At 49.5% G+C, this 17,287-nt stretch overlaps 1 protein-coding gene across 10 annotated transcripts in view; it reads left to right on the top strand.

Annotated features, from left to right (window-relative positions):
• NCOR1 (nuclear receptor corepressor 1) overlaps positions 1-17,287 on the top strand; it is a 320,571-nt gene that overhangs the window by 287,165 nt on the left and 16,119 nt on the right. For all 10 annotated transcript variants that reach the window (XM_075335195.1, XM_075335194.1, XM_075335193.1 and 7 more), the window contains 6 exons: positions 13,503-13,712; positions 13,820-13,969; positions 14,084-14,275; positions 16,221-16,383; positions 16,509-16,984; positions 17,144-17,269. In XM_075335195.1, coding sequence (XP_075191310.1) covers positions 13,503-13,712; positions 13,820-13,969; positions 14,084-14,275; positions 16,221-16,383; positions 16,509-16,984; positions 17,144-17,269 — 1,317 coding nt within the window. The remainder of the gene's footprint in view (positions 1-13,502; positions 13,713-13,819; positions 13,970-14,083; positions 14,276-16,220; positions 16,384-16,508; positions 16,985-17,143; positions 17,270-17,287) is intronic.

Genomic DNA, 17,287 nt, shown 5'->3' on the forward strand with positions numbered 1-17,287 from the left:
GAGGCCGTGCTCCATCCACAGCTCCTGTGAATCTGCTGGATATGGAGCGGAGTATCTTCAGGGACATGGCCCTGCTACGTTGAGGTACTCGGTGTCCCCGTGGGGACCGCGCGCAGACACACGGCAGCACTGCTGGGTCTGTTAGTGCGCCAGCGGCGCTGCCCGCACTAGTGCCATCACACACCACAGCGTAGCTGGGTGTGTTGGAGTATTGGGGGACTACCGCGCTAACCGCCGCTGCCATTTTTATTCAGGCGCGGCTGGGACTTGTGGTGCGCCGGGGACTTCCGCGCCGACCAGGGCTTATATGCCGGCCGCGCTTATCACTCGAGTCCCCGGCTTGTGCGGCCTAGTCTCACTTCGTTACCGCCCACAGGCCTGCCAGTCAGGGTAGGGGCGTGACGCTGCACAGCACGGCAGCGCTGAGAACTGGGGTATGCTTTGCATACTCCACCTCTCTCACTGTGTGCACTGTGAAACCGGATTCCCGCACTTTCTCAGGCACGCCCACGGCTTCCTCCTCTACACAGGACGCTGGCAGCCATTCATGTCAGTTTTTTTCTGTAGCAAGAAAAGAGACAAGTTTAGGAAGACCCTGGCAGGGATTCGGATAGTCACACAACCGCTGTGAGCAGGCGTTATGCAGCACCTGTAGTGCTGACTCCACTAGTGCCGAAGTGCACATATATATATATGCTTATACCCATACATTGCACTGTTTGGTCGCACTTTTGTATATACCCTCCTTGATTTGTTCGGAGGAGATTACAGCATATTGTCGGTGTAAAACAGGGGTGCAGAAGCACATGTTTTCTATGCAGCCTGTACAGCATGTACGGCTATACGGCCGGCAAGTTACATAGACCCCCATTGTATTCAACTCTGCCGGAGTCTCTGATAATGGTCCAGGGGATGGGGACGGAGTCTGCAGTATTTACTGACAGATTTTCTGAGACTATGGCTATGATACTAGAAGCCTTGCAGTCCAGACAGGTCTCTCAGACCATGGGCACTGTTGAATCATTGCTCCCTGGTCCCCCTCAGTTGGAACAACTGCGAGCTCCGGGGGTGCCACGGGCATCCCAGAGTGACGGCTCTGACACGGACGACAGTCCCAGACAGCCTAAGCGAGCTCACTATGAGCGGCCCTCGACTTCATCACACTGGAGGATCCCAGCAGGAGGACTCTCTGTGTGATGAGGCGGAGGTAGCTGCTCAGAATTCTGATCCTCAGACCGCTTTCAATCTCGATATACCTGATAGTGACGCCATAGTGAATGATCTTATAGCGTCCATCAATAAAATGTTGGATATTTCTCCCCCAGCTCCTCCAGTGGAGGAGTCAGCTTCACAGCAGGAGAAATTCCATTTCAGGTATCCCAAGCGTAAATTAAGTACTTTTCTGGACCACTCTGACTTTAGAGAGGCAGTCCAGAAACACCACGCTTATCCAGATAAGCGCTTCTCCAAACGGCTTAGGATACACGTTATCCCTGTCCCCTGACGTGGTCAAGGGCTGGACCCGGTGTCCCAAGGGGCATCCTCCAATCTCCAGGCTTGCGGCTAGATCCATAGTTGCAGTGAAAGATGGAGCTGCACTTAAAGATGCCACTGACAGACGGATGGATCTCTGGTCGGAATCCATCTATGAGGCTACGACACGCCGTTGGCTCCAGCCTTCGCAGCCGTAGGGGCACTCCAAGCTATTTCAGCTTGTCTTACACAGATTGACGCGGCCACACGTACATCTGTTCCACAGGTGGCATCCTTAACCTCTCAAATGTCTGCATTTGCGTCTTACGCGATTAATGCTGTGCTAGACTCTACAAGCCGTACGGTAGTGGCGTCCGCTAACTCCGCGTTTTTACGCAGAGCTTGGTCGTTAAGTGAATGGAAGGCAGATTCTGCTTCCAAAAAAGTGCTTAACCAATTTGCCTTTTCTGGTAACCGACTGTTTGATGAGCGTTTGGATGAAATCTTTAAACAGGCCAAGGGTAAGGATTCATCCTTACCTCAGCCCAGACAACACAAACCCCAACAGTGGAACAGACAGTCGGGGTTTCGGTCCTTTCGAGGTTCGGGCAGGTCCCAATTCTCCTCGTCCAAAAGGACTCAAAGGGATCAGAGGAGCTCAGATTCTTGGCGGGCTCAGTCACGCCCAAAAAAGACAGCCGGAAGACCCGCTACCAAGGCGGCTTCCTCATGACTTTCGGCCTCCTCTCTCCCCATCCTCGGTCGGTGGCAGGCTCTCCCGCTTTGGCGACTTTGGGCTGCCACAGGTCAAAGACCGTTGGGTGAGAGACATTCTGTCTCACGGATACAGGATAGAGTTCAGTCTCGTCCTCCAACTCGATTCTTCAGAACTTCGCCACCTCCCGACCGAGCCGATTCTCTTCCGCAAGCGGTGTGCACGCTAAAGGCAGAAGGAGTGGTGACCCCCGTTCCTCTTCAGGAGCAAGGTCACGGTTTTTACTCCAATTTGTTTGTGGTGCCAAAAAAGGACGGGTCTTTCTGTCCCGTTCTGGACCTAAACCTGCTCAACAAGCACGTGATAACCAGGCGGTTCCGGATGGAATCCCTCCACTCCGTTGTCGCCTCAATGTCTCAAGGAGATTTCCTAGCTTCATTAGACATCAAGGACGCTTATCCCCACGTGCCGATTGATCCAGAGCACCAGCGTTTCTACGCTTCGTTATAGGAGACGAACACCTTCAGTTCGTAGCTCTACCTTCCGGCTGGCAACAGCCCCATGGGTCTTCGCCAAGGTCATGGCAGCAGTAGTAGCAGTCCTGCACTCTCAAGGTCACTCTGTGATCCCGTTTTTGGGCGATCTACTTGTCAAGGCACCCTCTCAAGAGGCATGCCACCACGCCCTGAACGTTGTGCTGGAGACGCTCCAGAGTTTCGGGTAGATCATCAACTTTCCAAAGTCAGATCCGACCCCGACCCAATCGCTAACATATCTACGCATGGAGTTTCATACTCTCTCAGCGATAGTGAAGCTTCCGCTAGACAAACAGCGTTCACTACAGTCAGGGCTGCAATCTCTCCTTTAAGGCCAGTCGCACACATTGAGACGCCTCATGCACTTCCCATGTAAGATGATAGCAAACATGGAGGCAGTCCCTTTCGCGCAGTTTCATCTGCGTCCACTACAATGGGACATTCTCCGCCAATGGGACGGGAAGTCGACGTCCTTTGACAGAGACGTCTCCATTTCTCAGGCGGCCAAGGAATCTTTACAGAAAAAGGAAGGTCCTTCCTACCCCCATCCTGGGCGGTAGTTACGACAGACGCGAGTCTATCAGGGTGGGGAGCAGTTTTTCTCCACCACAGGGCTCAAGGTACGTGGACTCAGCAAGAGTCCACCCTTCAGATCAATGTTCTGGAAATCAGAGCAGTGTATCTTGCCCTACAAGACTTCCAGCAGTGGCTGGAAAGCTAGCAGATCCGAATTCAGTCGGACAACTCCACAGCGGTGGCATACATCAACCACCAGGAAGAACACGCAGCCGGCAAGCCTTCCAGGAAGTCCGGCGGATTCTTACGTGGGTGGAAGACACGGCATCCACCATATCCGCAGTTCACATCCCAGGCGTGGAAAACTGGGAAGCAGACTTCCTCAGTCGCCAGGGTATGGACGCAGAGGAATGGTCTCTTCACCCGGACGGGTCTCTGGAGATCTATCGCAGCTGAGGGATGCCGGACGTCGACCTAATGGCGTCAAGGCACAACAACAAGGTCCCGGCCTCATGGCACGGTCTCACGATCATCGACCTCTGGCGACGGACGCCTTAGTTCAAATTGGTCGCAGTTCCGGCTACCTTGTGTGTTCCCATTGCTGGCATTGTTGTCCAGAGGGCTGCGCAAGATCAAGTCCGACTGCCGCCTCGCCATCCTCGTCGTTCCAGATTGGCCGAGGAGGTCGGGGTACCCGGCCTCACGGTAGGCCAACCGTGGGCACTACCAGACCGACCAGACTTCCGGTCTCAAGGGCCATTTTTCCATCTGAATTCTGCGGCCCTGAGCCTAACGGTGTGGCCATTGAGTCCTGGATCCTAGCGTCTTCAGGATTATCTCAGAAAGTGGTTGCCACCATGAGACAGGCTAGGAAACCAACGTCCGCCAAGGTCTACCACAGGACGTCGAAGATATTCTTCTCTTGGTGCTCTGCTCAGGGAGTTTCTCCCTAGCCATTTGCATCGCCTATTTTCTTTCCTTCCTGCAATCTGGGTTGGAAAAAAGGTTTGTCGCTCAGCTCCCTTAAAGGACAAGTCTCAGCGCTATCTGTATTTGTTCAGAAACGCCTAGCACAGCTTCCTCAGGTGCGCACGTTCCTGCAGAGGGTTTGTCATATCGTCCCTCCTTACAAGCGGCCGTTGGAGCCCTGGGATCTGAACAAGGTTCTAGTTGCTCTCCAGAAGCCGCCTTTCGAGCCTATGAGGGATGTTTCCCTTCTCGTCTTTCACAGAAAGTGGCCTTTCTAGTATCGGTCACGTCTCTTCGGAGAGTGTCCGAGCTAGCAGCGCTGTCATGCAAATCTCCCTTCCTGGTCTTTCACCAGGACAAGGTAGTTCGGCGTCCAATTCTGGAATTTCTCCCTAAGGTGGTATCCCACTTTCATCTCAATCAAGATATCACCTTGCCTTCTTTGTGTCCTCATCCAGTCCATCAATTTGAAAAATGCATCTATTGGATCTGGTGAGAGCACTCAGGATCTACATTTCCCGCACGGCGCCCCTGCGCCGCTCGGATGCACTCTTGGTCTTTGTCGCTGGTCAGCGTAAAAGGTCGCAAGCTTCCAAATCCACCCTGACTCGGTGGATCAAGGAACCAATTCTTGAAACCTACCGTTCTGCTGGGCTCCCGGTTCCCTCAGGGCTGAAGGCCCATTCTACCAGAGCCGTGGGTGCGTCCTGGGCATTACGGCACCAGGATACGGCTCAGCAGGTGTGCCAGGCACCTACCTGGTCAAGTTTACACATTTTTACCAGGCATTATCAGGTGCATACCTACGCTTCGGCAGACGCCAGCCTAGGTAGACAAGTCCTTCAGGCGGCGATTGCCCGCCTGTAGGAAAGGGCTGTTTGACGGCCCTATCACGAGGTATTCTTTTACCCACCCAGGGACTGCTTTTGTACGTCCCAATTGTCTGGGTCTCCCAATTAGGAGCGACAAAGAAGAAGGGAATTTTGTTTACTTACCGTAAATTCCTTTTCTTCTAGCTCCAATTGGGAGACCCAGCACCCGCCCTGTTTTTATTAGGGTTTTTTGGGTTTTTCGGGTACACATGTTGTTCATGTTGAATGGTTTCAGTTCTCCGATGTTTCTTCGGATTGATTTGGTCTTTAAACCAGTTATTGGCTTTCCTCCTTCTTGCTTTTGCACTAAAACTGATGAGCCCGTGATCCCACGGGGGGTGTATAGCCAGAAGGGGAGGGGCCTTACACTTTTAAGTGTAATACTTTGTGTGGCCTCCGGAGGCAATAGCTATACACCCAATTGTCTGGGTCTCCCAATTGGAGCTAGAAGAAAAGGAATTTACGGTAAGTAAACAAAATTCCCTTCTTTGTGTCCTCTAAATAATTCAACACACAGCCATTATTGTCTAAACTGCTAGCAACAAAAGTGAGTACATCCTAAGTAAAAATTGCACCAAATTAGATTTTCCCTCCCTGGTGTCATGTGACTCATTTGTGTTAGAAGGTCTCCGGTGTTAATGGGGAGCAGGGGTGTTATCGGTCACACATTCTCTCATAGTGATCGCTGGAAGTTCAACATGGCTCCTCATGGCAAAAAATTCTCTGAGGATCTGAAAAAAAGAATTATTGCACTACATAAAGATGGCCTAGGCCAGGGGTCTCAAACATGCGGCCCCTCAGGCTGCTTCGTGTGGCCCCCAGGCCCGTGCCCCTGTTCATTATCGCGGCAGGGGCCGCAGCCACTGTCTGTGCTTTATGTCAGATGATTGATTTGCCAGCACTGCGCTCTGGCGCCGGCAACACAATCATCTGACATAAATCACTGACAGTGGCTGCGGCCCCTGCACCGGCCGCGATAGTGAATAGGGGCACGGGCCTGGGGGCCGCACGAAGCAGAGATGAGGCAGCCGAGGGAACGCCGGACAGGTGAGAAGAATGGTGTTTTTTTTTTTTTTGTGTGTGTATTTGTGAAGGACGGCACATTAACCTCTTAGCGACCTATGACATACTGGGTACGTCATGGCTCCCTGGTACTTAAGGACCCATGTCGTACCCAGTACATCATGGCGAAATCGCGGCCCCATAGCCCTGGTGACTGCGATCGCATTGCAAATACCTTAGGTTCGGGGAGGAGGGGACCTCTGCCTGACCTCAGGAGGGGTGGTATCTCCTCCCCAGACCTACAGAGGTTGTGAGTGGCTGACGAACGCCGCTCAGCCAATCACAACCACTGCAATGTTTAAACCATTGAAAATGGCTGAAACATTGAAATCCAGCCATGGTCAGTGCAGCTGTTGCCCTGATCATTGGCTGGAGCTGGGTGACCTCTGTTTCACCCGCACCCAGCTCTGATTGGAGAGACCGGCCTTGTGACCGATCTCTCCAATCACTGTGTCTGTGGAAGCTGAGGGGAGCGATCAGTAAGTTATAGCCACTGCTCACTTTCAGCCGCCGTCACTGCTCCCCCCGTCCCCATTACTACAGGATGGGGACAAAGTGTGCACATTACTATGGGATGGGGATAAGGCTGGCGACATTACTATAGGATTGGGACATTACTATAGGATGGGGACATTACAAGGATAGGCACAATACTATTGCATGGGGACATTATTACTATAGAATGGGGACAAGGCTGGGGTCATTACTATAGGATGGGGACTAAGATGGGCACAGTACTACAGGATAGGGACATTACTACAAGGGGTCAAGGATGGGAAACATTACTATAGAATAGGGATAATGCTGGGGACATTACTATAGGATTGGGGACACGGTTGGCACATTACTACAGGATGGGACAGTATTATAGGATGGGGACATTGCTACAAGGGGACAAGGATGGGGAACATTAGTATAAGATGGGGGACAAGGATGGACACATTACTATAGATTGGGGACATTACTATAGGATGGTGACAAGGATGGGCACATTAAGATAAAATGGGGACAAGGCTGGGGACATTACTATAGGATGGGGATAAGGATGGGCACATTACTATAGGTTGGGGACAAGGATGAGCACATTACTGTGGTATGGGGACTAGGATGGGGCACAATACTACAAGGGGACAAGGATGGGCACATTACAACAAGATGGGGAACATTACTAAAAGATGTTGGTCAAAATTTCTATATACAGTGGAACCTTGCTTAACGAGAACAATCCGTTCTGGGAGTGTGCTTGTTAACCAAGTTACTCGTTCAGCAGAGCAAGATTTCCCATAGGAAATCATTGCAATGCAGACCATTGTTCCACAACTTGTTAAATGTCACATCCTGGTCCCCTATTGTGCTATTCCACACATGCACAAACGCACACAAACACGTACAAACACACACAAACTCACACAAACACACACAAGCACATATTATATGCTCACCTTACCTTCCGTTCCATTGCCGGTCTCCTGGGACTTGCTGTTCTCTGGTACGGGGCCGGGCTGTGTATCAGGTTACCATAACTACGAGGGAGGAACTTCTGCGGCCAGAGCGCTGACGTCAAAGGCAGAGCTGCTTGCCTTTGAGTAGCGGTAACAGGAAGTTCCCGCTTCGTTGCTATGGATGCCGATATACAGCCTGGAGTAGAACAAGAACCATGAGGCCGGCGGTGGAAGGGAAGGTAAGGTGAGCATAATACTGTATGTGTGCGTGCATGTGTGTGTGTTTTGTGCGTACATGTGTGTGTTTGTGTGGATTGCAAGTGCGGGTTAGAGCGCGGTGGATGTACGGAACCGGAAGTGTGTGCGGTGAGGATTTCGCTCATCCAGCAAAGCTTTCTCGTAAACCGGGTTACAAATTTACAGAAAGCTTTGCTTGTTAAATGAAATTCTCGTTAAGTGGGTTACTCGTTAACCCCTTCAGCCCCCAGCCTGTTTTCACCTTAAAGACCCGGCCATTTTTTGCAATTCTGACCAGTGTCACTTTGACAGGTTATAACTCTGGAACGCTTCAACGGATCCTGGCGATTCTGACATTGTTTTTTCGTGACATATTGTACTTCATGTCAATGGTAAATTTAGGCCGATATTTTTTGCGTTTATGTGTGAAAAGTTTGGAAATTTGGCGAACATTTTGAAAATTTCGCAATTTTCAAAATTTGAAATTTTATGCCCATAAATCTGTGAGATATGTCACACAAAATAGTTACTATGTAACATTTCCCACTTGCCTACTTTACACCAGCGTAATTTTCAAAACAAAATTTTTTTCCGTTAGGAAGTTAGAAGGGTTCAAAGTTCATCAGCAATTTTTCATTTTTCCAACAAAATTTACAAAAAAAAATTTTTTAGGTACCACATCACATTTGGAGTGACTTTGAGAGGCCTAGGTGACAGAAAATACCCAAAAGTGACCCCATTCTAAAATCTGCACCCCTCACACTGCTCACAACTACATCCAAGAAGTTTATTAACCCTTTAGGAGCTTTACAGCAACCAAAGCAATGTGGAAGGAAAAAATGAAAATTTTACTTTTTTACACAAAAATGTTACTTTAGCCATAAAATTTAGCATTTTCACAAGGGTATCAGGAAAAATGCACCATAAAATTAATTGTGCAATTTCTCCTGAGTACACCGATATCTCATATGTGGGGGAAATCAATTGTTTTGGCGCACAGCAAGGCTCGGAAGAGAAGGAGCATCATTTGAATTTTTGAAAGCAAAATTGTCTGGAATAATTAGCAGATGCGATGTTGCGTTTGGAGACCCCCTGAGGTGCCTAAACAATGGAGCTCCCCCACAAGTGACCCCATTTTGGAAACTAGACCCCTCATGGAATTTATCTAGATGTTTATTGAGCACTTTGAACCTCTGGGGGCTTCACAAAAGTTAATAACTTTGAGCAATGAAAATAAAAAAAAAAAAAATTACCACGAAATTGTTACTTCAACCAGGTAGCTTTTTTTTTCACAAGGGTATCAGGAAAAATTGCAACATAAAATGTATTGTGCATTTTCTCCTGAGTACACAGATACCTCATATGTGGTGGAAATCAAATGTTTGGGCGCACAGCAGGGCTCGGAAGGCAAGGTGCGACAATTGACTTTTCAAACGCAAAATTGTCTGGAATCGTTAGTGGATGCCATGTTGTGTTTGGAGACCCCCTGAGGTGCCTAAACAGTGGAGCTCCCCCACAAGTGACCCCATTTTGGAAACTAGACCCCTCATTGAATTTATCTAGATGTTTACTGAACACTTTGAACCCCTGGAGGCTTCACAAAAGTTAAGAATGTTCAGCCGTGAAAATATATATATTTTTTTTTTTACCATGAAATTGTTATTTCAACCAGGTAGCTTTTTTTTCCACAAGGGTATCAGGAAAAAATGCACCATACAATGTATTGTGCAATTTCTCCTGAGTACACAGATACCTCATATGTGGTGGAAAGTAATTGTCTGGGCACACGGCGGGGCTCAGAAGAGAAGGAGCGCTATTTCACAGCAAAATTGGTTGGAATTATTAGCGTACGCCATGTTGCGTTTGGAGACCCCCTGAGGTGCCTAAACAATGGAGCTCCCCCACAAGTGACCTCATTTTGGAAACTAAACCCCCATGGCATAAATCTACATGGGTAATGAGCACTTTGAACCCTCACGTGCTTCATACATTGAGGCATAAAAACAAAAAAGTACTTTTTTTTTTCCACAAAATGTTATTTTAGGCTCCATTTTTTAATTTGTACAGGGGTAACAGGATAAAGTGGACCGCAAAATTTGTTGGGCAATTTGTTCCGAGTACGCTGATACCTCATATGTGGCAGAAAAACACTGTTTGGGCGCACGGCAGAGCTCCAGAGGAAAGGAGCGTCATTTGACTTTTTAAATGGAAAATTAGCTGGAATCGTTATCCGCACCATGTCGTGTTTGGAGATCCCCCTGATATGCCCAAACAGTGGAGCTCCCCCACATGTGACCCCATGTTGGAAACTAGACCCCCCCCAATACAAAGAAACATTAGTTTGGCATAATAAAAAATACAGACGTCAGTAAAAAAAAAAAAAAATATATGCATCTGCAACTGACACTAAGGCAAGCGTCACACGTGAGAGGAATGCACAAATCTCGCATCGCATCACCCGACACAGCCGCACACTCCTGTCTGGAAGAGAGCGGCCATGCCGGATGATGCGGTGTGAGACTCGAGCATCGCTCTCATGTGTGGCACTGGGCTGACCCTTACAATATTCAGTAAAAAATACTGTAGTTGATGATTACTACAGTATAATTTTACTGGCCCTAAACTAAGTTTATTTGTATTTCTTTCTTAGTTTACAGAAAAAAAAATTAGGACGAACGCACGGATGTGCTGCAAAAAGGGGGGGACTAGGTGGGATGGAAAAAAGATGGATGGAGGATAGAAGGGCGCAACGGATGCAGGAGCGGCGGAGGATGGGTGAGGGGGCACGGCGGAGGATGGGAGGGCGTGGCGGATGGAGGAGCGGTGGAGGATGGGTGAGGACAAAACGGATGCAGGAGCGGCGGAGGAAGGGGGGGCGAGGGGAAGGGTGGAAGGGGAGTGGGAGATGAGATTGGGGATAGCTACCTTACAGAATGGATCTAGGCAGCAGGATTGCAGCAGATCCGGGAGGGGGGAGAGGGGGCAGAGGATTAAGGGGATGAGAGAGAGCAGGCAGCAGATCAGGGAGGGGGCAGAGGCTGATGGGGGAGTGAGGTGGCAGATGCAAGGGCGCAGAGGCTGATTGGGGAGTGAGGTGGCAGATGCAGGGGCGCAGAGGCTGATGGGGGAGTGAGGTGGCAGATGCAGGGGCGCAGAGGCTGATGGGGGAGTGAGGTGGCTGATGCAGGGGCGCAGCGGCAGATGGGGAGAGAACTGTGGCTGATTGGGAGAGTGCGGCGGCAGATGGGGAGAGTGTGGTGGCAGATGGGGAGAGTGCGGCGGCAGATGCAGGGGCGCAGAGGCTGATTGGGGAGTGAGGTGGCAGATGCAGGGGCGCAGAGGCTGATGGGGGAGTGAGGTGGCAGATGCAGGGGCGCAGAGGCTGATGGGGGAGTGAGGTGGCTGATGCAGGGGCGCAGCGGCAGATGGGGAGAGAACTGTGGCTGATTGGGAGAGTGCGGCGGCAGATGGGGAGAGTGTGGTGGCAGATGGGGAGAGTGCGGCGGCAGATGCAGGGGCGGTGGAGCAGCTGATGGGGAGAGTGCGGTGGCTGATGCAGGGGCGGTGGAGCGGCTGATGGGGAGAGTGGAGCGGCAGATGCTGGGGAGTGCGCAGCGCCAGATGCTGGGGAGTGCGCAGCGGCAGATGCTGGGGAGTGCAGCGGCAGATGCAGGGGAGTGCAGCGGCAGATGCAGGGGAGAGTGGAGCGGCAGATGCAGGGGAGAGTGGAGCGGCAGATGCAGGGGAGAGTGGAGCGGCAGATGCAGGGGAGAGTGGAGCGGCAGATGCAGGGGAGAGTGGAGCGGCAGATGCAGGGGAGAGTGGAGCGGCAGATGCAGGGGAGAGTGGAGCGGCAGATGCAGGGGAGAGTGGAGTGGCAGATGGGGAGAGAGCAGTGGCTGATGGGGAGAGAGCAGTGGCTGATGGGGAGAGGGGAGCGGCAGATGCTGGGGCGGTGGAGCAGCAGATGGGGCGAGAGCAGTGACTGATGGGGAGAGGGGAGCGGCAGATGCTGGGGCGGTGGAGCAGCAGATGGGGCGAGAGCAGTGACTGATGGGGAGAGGGGAGCGGCAGATGCTGGGGCGGTGGAGCAGCAGATGGGGCGAGAGCAGTGACTGATGGGGAGAGGGGAGCGGCAGATGCTGGGGCGGTGGAGCGGCTGATGGGGAGAGTGCAGCGGCCGCCGTGACGCTCTCCTCCCGCTGCGCCACCCCCTGCATCTGACGCCGCTTGCTCTTACTGCTGAGTAGCGGCATAACATGCAGGGGCGCAGCGGGAGAGTAGCGGCGTCACATGCAGGAGCGCAGCGGGAGAGCAGGGGCGAAGCTCATGGAGCAGGGCAGCGGTGGATCGGGGGCTGTGACTCACAGATGGGCACCCGCAGGGATCGCTCTCCTCAGATTCCACGGAGGGAGACGCTGAGGGGAGCGATCTCCTACAGCGAGCTCACCCGGTCCCAGAGGCACGGTGCTGCTTGGAGAAATCGGTCACAAGGCCGATCTCTCCAATCAGAGCTGGGGGCGGGTGCAGTAAAGCTCACTGAGCTCCAGCCAATGGCCAGTGCTGCAGCAGCACTAACATAGCTGGATTTCAATGCTTCAGCCATTTTCAATGGCTGAAACATAACACTGCCTGTGATTGGCTGAACGGCGTTCGTCAGCCAATCACAGCCTCCGTAGGTCCGGGAAGGAGACACCACCCCTCCTGAGGTCAGGTACAAGTCCTCTCCTTCCCGAATCTACAGTTTTTTAAAACCGATCGCGGTGCCCGGTGCTCCGGGGCCGCGATTTCGCCATGACGGATCTATCCGTCATGGGTCTTTAAGTACCAGGGCACCATGACTGCTAGATCCGTCAAAGGTCGTGAAGGGGTTAAGCGAGGTACCACTGTAGTGCTAATTGTAAGACTATTAGTTACAAGAAAGGAACAAAATGTAAAAAAAAAATTTATTTTTTTTTATATTTAAACAAAGAATGTGCACGTTTGCTATAGTAAACAAGTGAAAATGTTCAAAATCAGTGATCTAAAGGTGTGTAAAAAAAAAAATTATATATGGTACCAATAAAAATGTCACTTTGTCCTGCAAAGAATGCGGCCCCCCAAATTATTTTTTTTCCTCTGTGCGGCCCATACACCCAGCCGAGTTTGAGACCCCTGGTCCAGGCTATAAGAAGATTGCCAACACCTTGAACTTGAGCTGCAGAACGGTGGCCAAGACCATAAGACAGTTTCCACTCAGAACAGGCCTCGCCATGGTCGACCAAAGCAGTTGAGTGCACGTGCTCAGCGTCATATCCAGAGGTTGTCTTTTTGAAATAGACATATGAGTGCCTCCAATATTGCTATAGATGTCATCATGGAGGACTGAAGAGGATTCAGCGGCTCCTGTGAAGCTCTAGTGACCTCCATGCCCAAGAGAGTTAAGACACTGCTTGAAAATAATGGGGGCCACACACAATTTTCACACGTGGGGCACGCACTTTTTATTTTGAGTTAGAGGGCATACTGAATTCACACTGTTAGACAAGCTGTACACTGACTGCTTTATAGTAAATCTGGAGGTGTGGAAACTGGAAACCCCCTTTTAAATGAATTGTTCTATTAATAAAATTAATTTTCGTTTTGCTTTTGGTATGATAAGATATTTAACCCTGTACTCTTGCTGTATTTCTCTGGACAGCTGCTGCAGCTTACTTGTTTCAACGACAGTTGTCTCCCACCCCTGGCTATCCAAGTCAGTATCAGCTCTATGCAATGGAGAACACGCGGCAGACAATCCTCAATGACTACATCACTTCCCAGCAGATGCAAGTTAACTTAAGACCAGATGTTGGTCGAGGGCTTTCTCCAAGAGACCAAGGGTTAACTATTCCATATCCAGGTGCCCGAGGTAAGTCCACTTATGCCCTGCATCATATCTTTGGTTCTGTTTTTTCTCTGGATGCTCAGAATTCTGAGTCTTATGTTCTTTACGGAATGTAATTATACTTTCTACAGGAATTATAGACTTGACCAACATGCCACCTACTATCCTGGTCCCCCATCCTGGAGGAACTAGTACACCACCAATGGACAGAATTACTTATATACCAGGAACACAACTAGCTTTTCCGCCAAGGCCATATAATCCAGCTTCCATGTCCCCAGGTCTGTCATCTGTTTGCATCGTCTATACTGGGCCTTTTATGTCTTTGACCCAGATCTCTCCACATAGACCTAGCTGATTTTCTAGCATCTGATAATATTTATTATGTTTTCCAGGGCATCCTTCACCTCTAGCAGCTGCATCATCTGCCAATGCTGAGCGTGAGAGGGAACGTGAAAGAGAGCGGGAGCGAGAAAAAGAACAGCGCGATAGGGAGCGAGAAAGGGAGCGGGACCGGGAAAGGGAGAGAGAGAGAATCGCTGCTGCAGCAGCTGCCGCCACGCAAAGTGAACATTACTTGCGGCCTAGTAAGTCGTTCAGCTCACTACAGCATTATATATATATATAGACGCTATTCATATCCCAGTGACTGGCTTCAGGAAAATTTTGCCGGATGCGGCCCATGTGCAGCTTGAGTTATCAGAAAGGCGAGAGCTCAATCTCCACATGCGCCGCGTATGTCTCCCATTTTCCTGAAGTCCGTTGCCGGGAGATTAATTGCTCCTGCTTTGCACCGCCAGTACATCCCCTCCTCTGAGCCCAGGGCCCCGCAGCATTGCCCCACTTATGCCGCTGCCAGCTTCCTGTTGCCCCGCTCGCCTGCAGTAAGTTGCATTGGGCTTACAAGATGTAACCCCGTAACACCCCTCTCCCCCTCCCCTTTTTGGGGAAAATTGGTTGTTTTATAATCCAAAAAATATGGTTGGTTGTTGGTTTCATGGAGTTGGAGTAAAGTTACAACATAAAAAGGGCCTGGCTTGGTGCTAAGGCCGGTGGGTAAGAGTTAGCAATTATCTTGTTTGAAGAGGCATAATGCCTCTAAGAAGGTCTTACATTTATGGTTCACAAAGAAAAAGGGGAAGTCTTCTTTTACATCTATATCTAATCTACACCTCAAGATTGAAATGGTAACACCAAGGAGGACAAGCCGGAAGTAGATGCTCATTGAGGAAGTAGGCGACACCAAGATCTGCAAATGATCAAAGTTTCAAGTTCTTTCCTCCAGTCTGTCCCATGTGAGAGGGGCATATAAACCAGATTAAGACTTTGTTTCAGTCACTTGAAACCTCAATCGCATCAAGTCTTGTTGGATGATTGTGCAATGTCTCCTGTTCATCAATTATTGCAAACTGAGAAGGACAGAATACTTGAAGTGAGCAACCTTGCTTATCACACCATCACAGTGCTACGTGCACAGGATGAGACGTCAGCACTCTTCAGTGTGGCATGTCCTAGTGGTTGGGTAAACAATGACAAATTGGAATAGCCGCAAAAGATGCACATTGGGGAACTTCTGTATAGATGGATTGTCAGATTAGAAGAATAGTACATAGTGATCTATTCTGTACTGCAATTGAAATTGGACATCATATTCCAAGTCTAAGGCATCAGTGTCTACACAAACCATTAGAAGGCATTTGCTGAACGTTGGGCTTCAGAATAGACGTCCAGCTATAGGTGCTCCATTGACCCCATGCCACTGCCTTCATGGTGCAGAGCAAGACTGCAATGGAGCCTGGAATGGAGGTCTATTCTCCTTAGTGATGAATCTGGCTTTTGTCTTAGATGCAGTGATAGCTGGAGATTGCTTTGGAGACTACATGAGCAATGCAATGAAGAGGTCTTCACAAGGGAATGTCATAACAATCCTTCTCCCTGGATTATAGTGCGGTGTGGCATAGTGTACGGTAACTGGACCCCTTTAGTCTTCATTTCATGTACACAAACCGCTTAGTGTTACATTGATTTAGTTGTGGAACAGTTGCTACAGCCATTTATCCAAAGTGACACAGGACCATTTTTCAACACAACAACATGAAGATGCATGTTTCTCGTGCTACTATGAGCAGCCTGCTTGTCCTAATTGTGCTACCAAGACCTGTAGCACCTCCGGGACACCATTGTTCAGCAGTTATAAAGGGAGCTGCCAGCAGGGTATCTTGATGATTTGACAAAGTGCATTCAGCGGATTCATTAATAACCTCAGTGAAAGCAGCCAAGATGTGTAAGTGCAGAGATTTTGGTACATGGCGCTAATACTCCATACTGAACAAATCAAGATGTTTTTAAAAAAAAAAATGTTGCTTCCATTTTTTCATCATTTGCATATCATTAACATCTCTATAGATCCTGTGATTTCCATTACTCCATGACTTTTTCCTCTTCTTCCTGTTGTAATTTCAACATTGAGAGTATATAATTGACTATTGATCTTGCGTGATTGTCTAACTGTAGAGTATAATATCTTTGCAGTCACTGAGCAGCCTGGTAGGCCGGGTAGTCACGGTTATGTCCGTTCACCATCGCCATCAGTCCGTTCCCAGGAGAACTTGATACAGCAAAGACCAAGTATATTACATGGAGCTAATGGGAAAAGCGTCATCACGCCTTTAGACCCTGCTCAGCTGAGAATAATGTAAGTTATTTCTTTAATTATTAACAGCTTAAAAATAACTGGTTTCACCACTATGAATTACATTAAATGGGAATTAAACTTTAGCCATGGTTTCCTAACCTGTTGTAATCTCTGTACTCTTCTAGGCCGCTCAATCCTGGAGGAGCCTCTATCACCCAGGGAATCCCTACTACCCGGTACAGCACCGCAGCTGATGCACTGGCTGCCCTGGTAGATGCAGCCGCCTCTGCACCACAGATGGAAGTTAACAAGCCAAAGGATAGCAAGCATGAATCTTCGCGATCTGAGGAAAATATAGCTAGACGAGCAGCTTTGGAGCAACAACAGATGGAGTCTGAGCGTAGACTGGTGCAGAGCCCATACACGTCATCAAGTTTCTCTAGTAGTAAATCCCAAAGCCAACAAGCTCCAGCAGTATATTCAGAAGCCGGAAAAGATAAAGCTGCACACACCAAGTCACGATATGTGGAGGAGTTACGAACGCGAGGAAAGACCACGATCACTGCAGCCAATTTTATTGATGTCATCATAACCCAACAGATTGCCTCTGATAAAGATGGCCGTGAGCGAGGTTCACAGAGCTCAGATTCCTCCAGCAGCAGTAAGTGTATATTTTTGCCTATTGTTTCCATTCATTGTGTAAGTCTCTGTTTAGGATGAACTCGTTAGCTTGAACCATACTGCATTGTGTACGTAAAGCGCTAACTAGATCCATTAACCACAGAGTGATGTCAGATTGTTTTTTGTGACTCTTTTTCAGTGTCTTCCCATCGCTACGAGCCTCCCAGGGACACAATTGAAGTTATCAGTCCAGCAAGCTCCCCGGTACAGGTGCAGGAAAAAGAATCTTACCCCCAGGAAGTCCCAAAAGTAAACCAAGCCGAAGGTAAGTGTCCCAATGCCA

The sequence above is a fragment of the Anomaloglossus baeobatrachus genome, chromosome 2 (genome assembly GCF_048569485.1).
Source record: "Anomaloglossus baeobatrachus isolate aAnoBae1 chromosome 2, aAnoBae1.hap1, whole genome shotgun sequence".
Lineage (NCBI taxonomy): Eukaryota > Metazoa > Chordata > Amphibia > Anura > Aromobatidae > Anomaloglossus > Anomaloglossus baeobatrachus.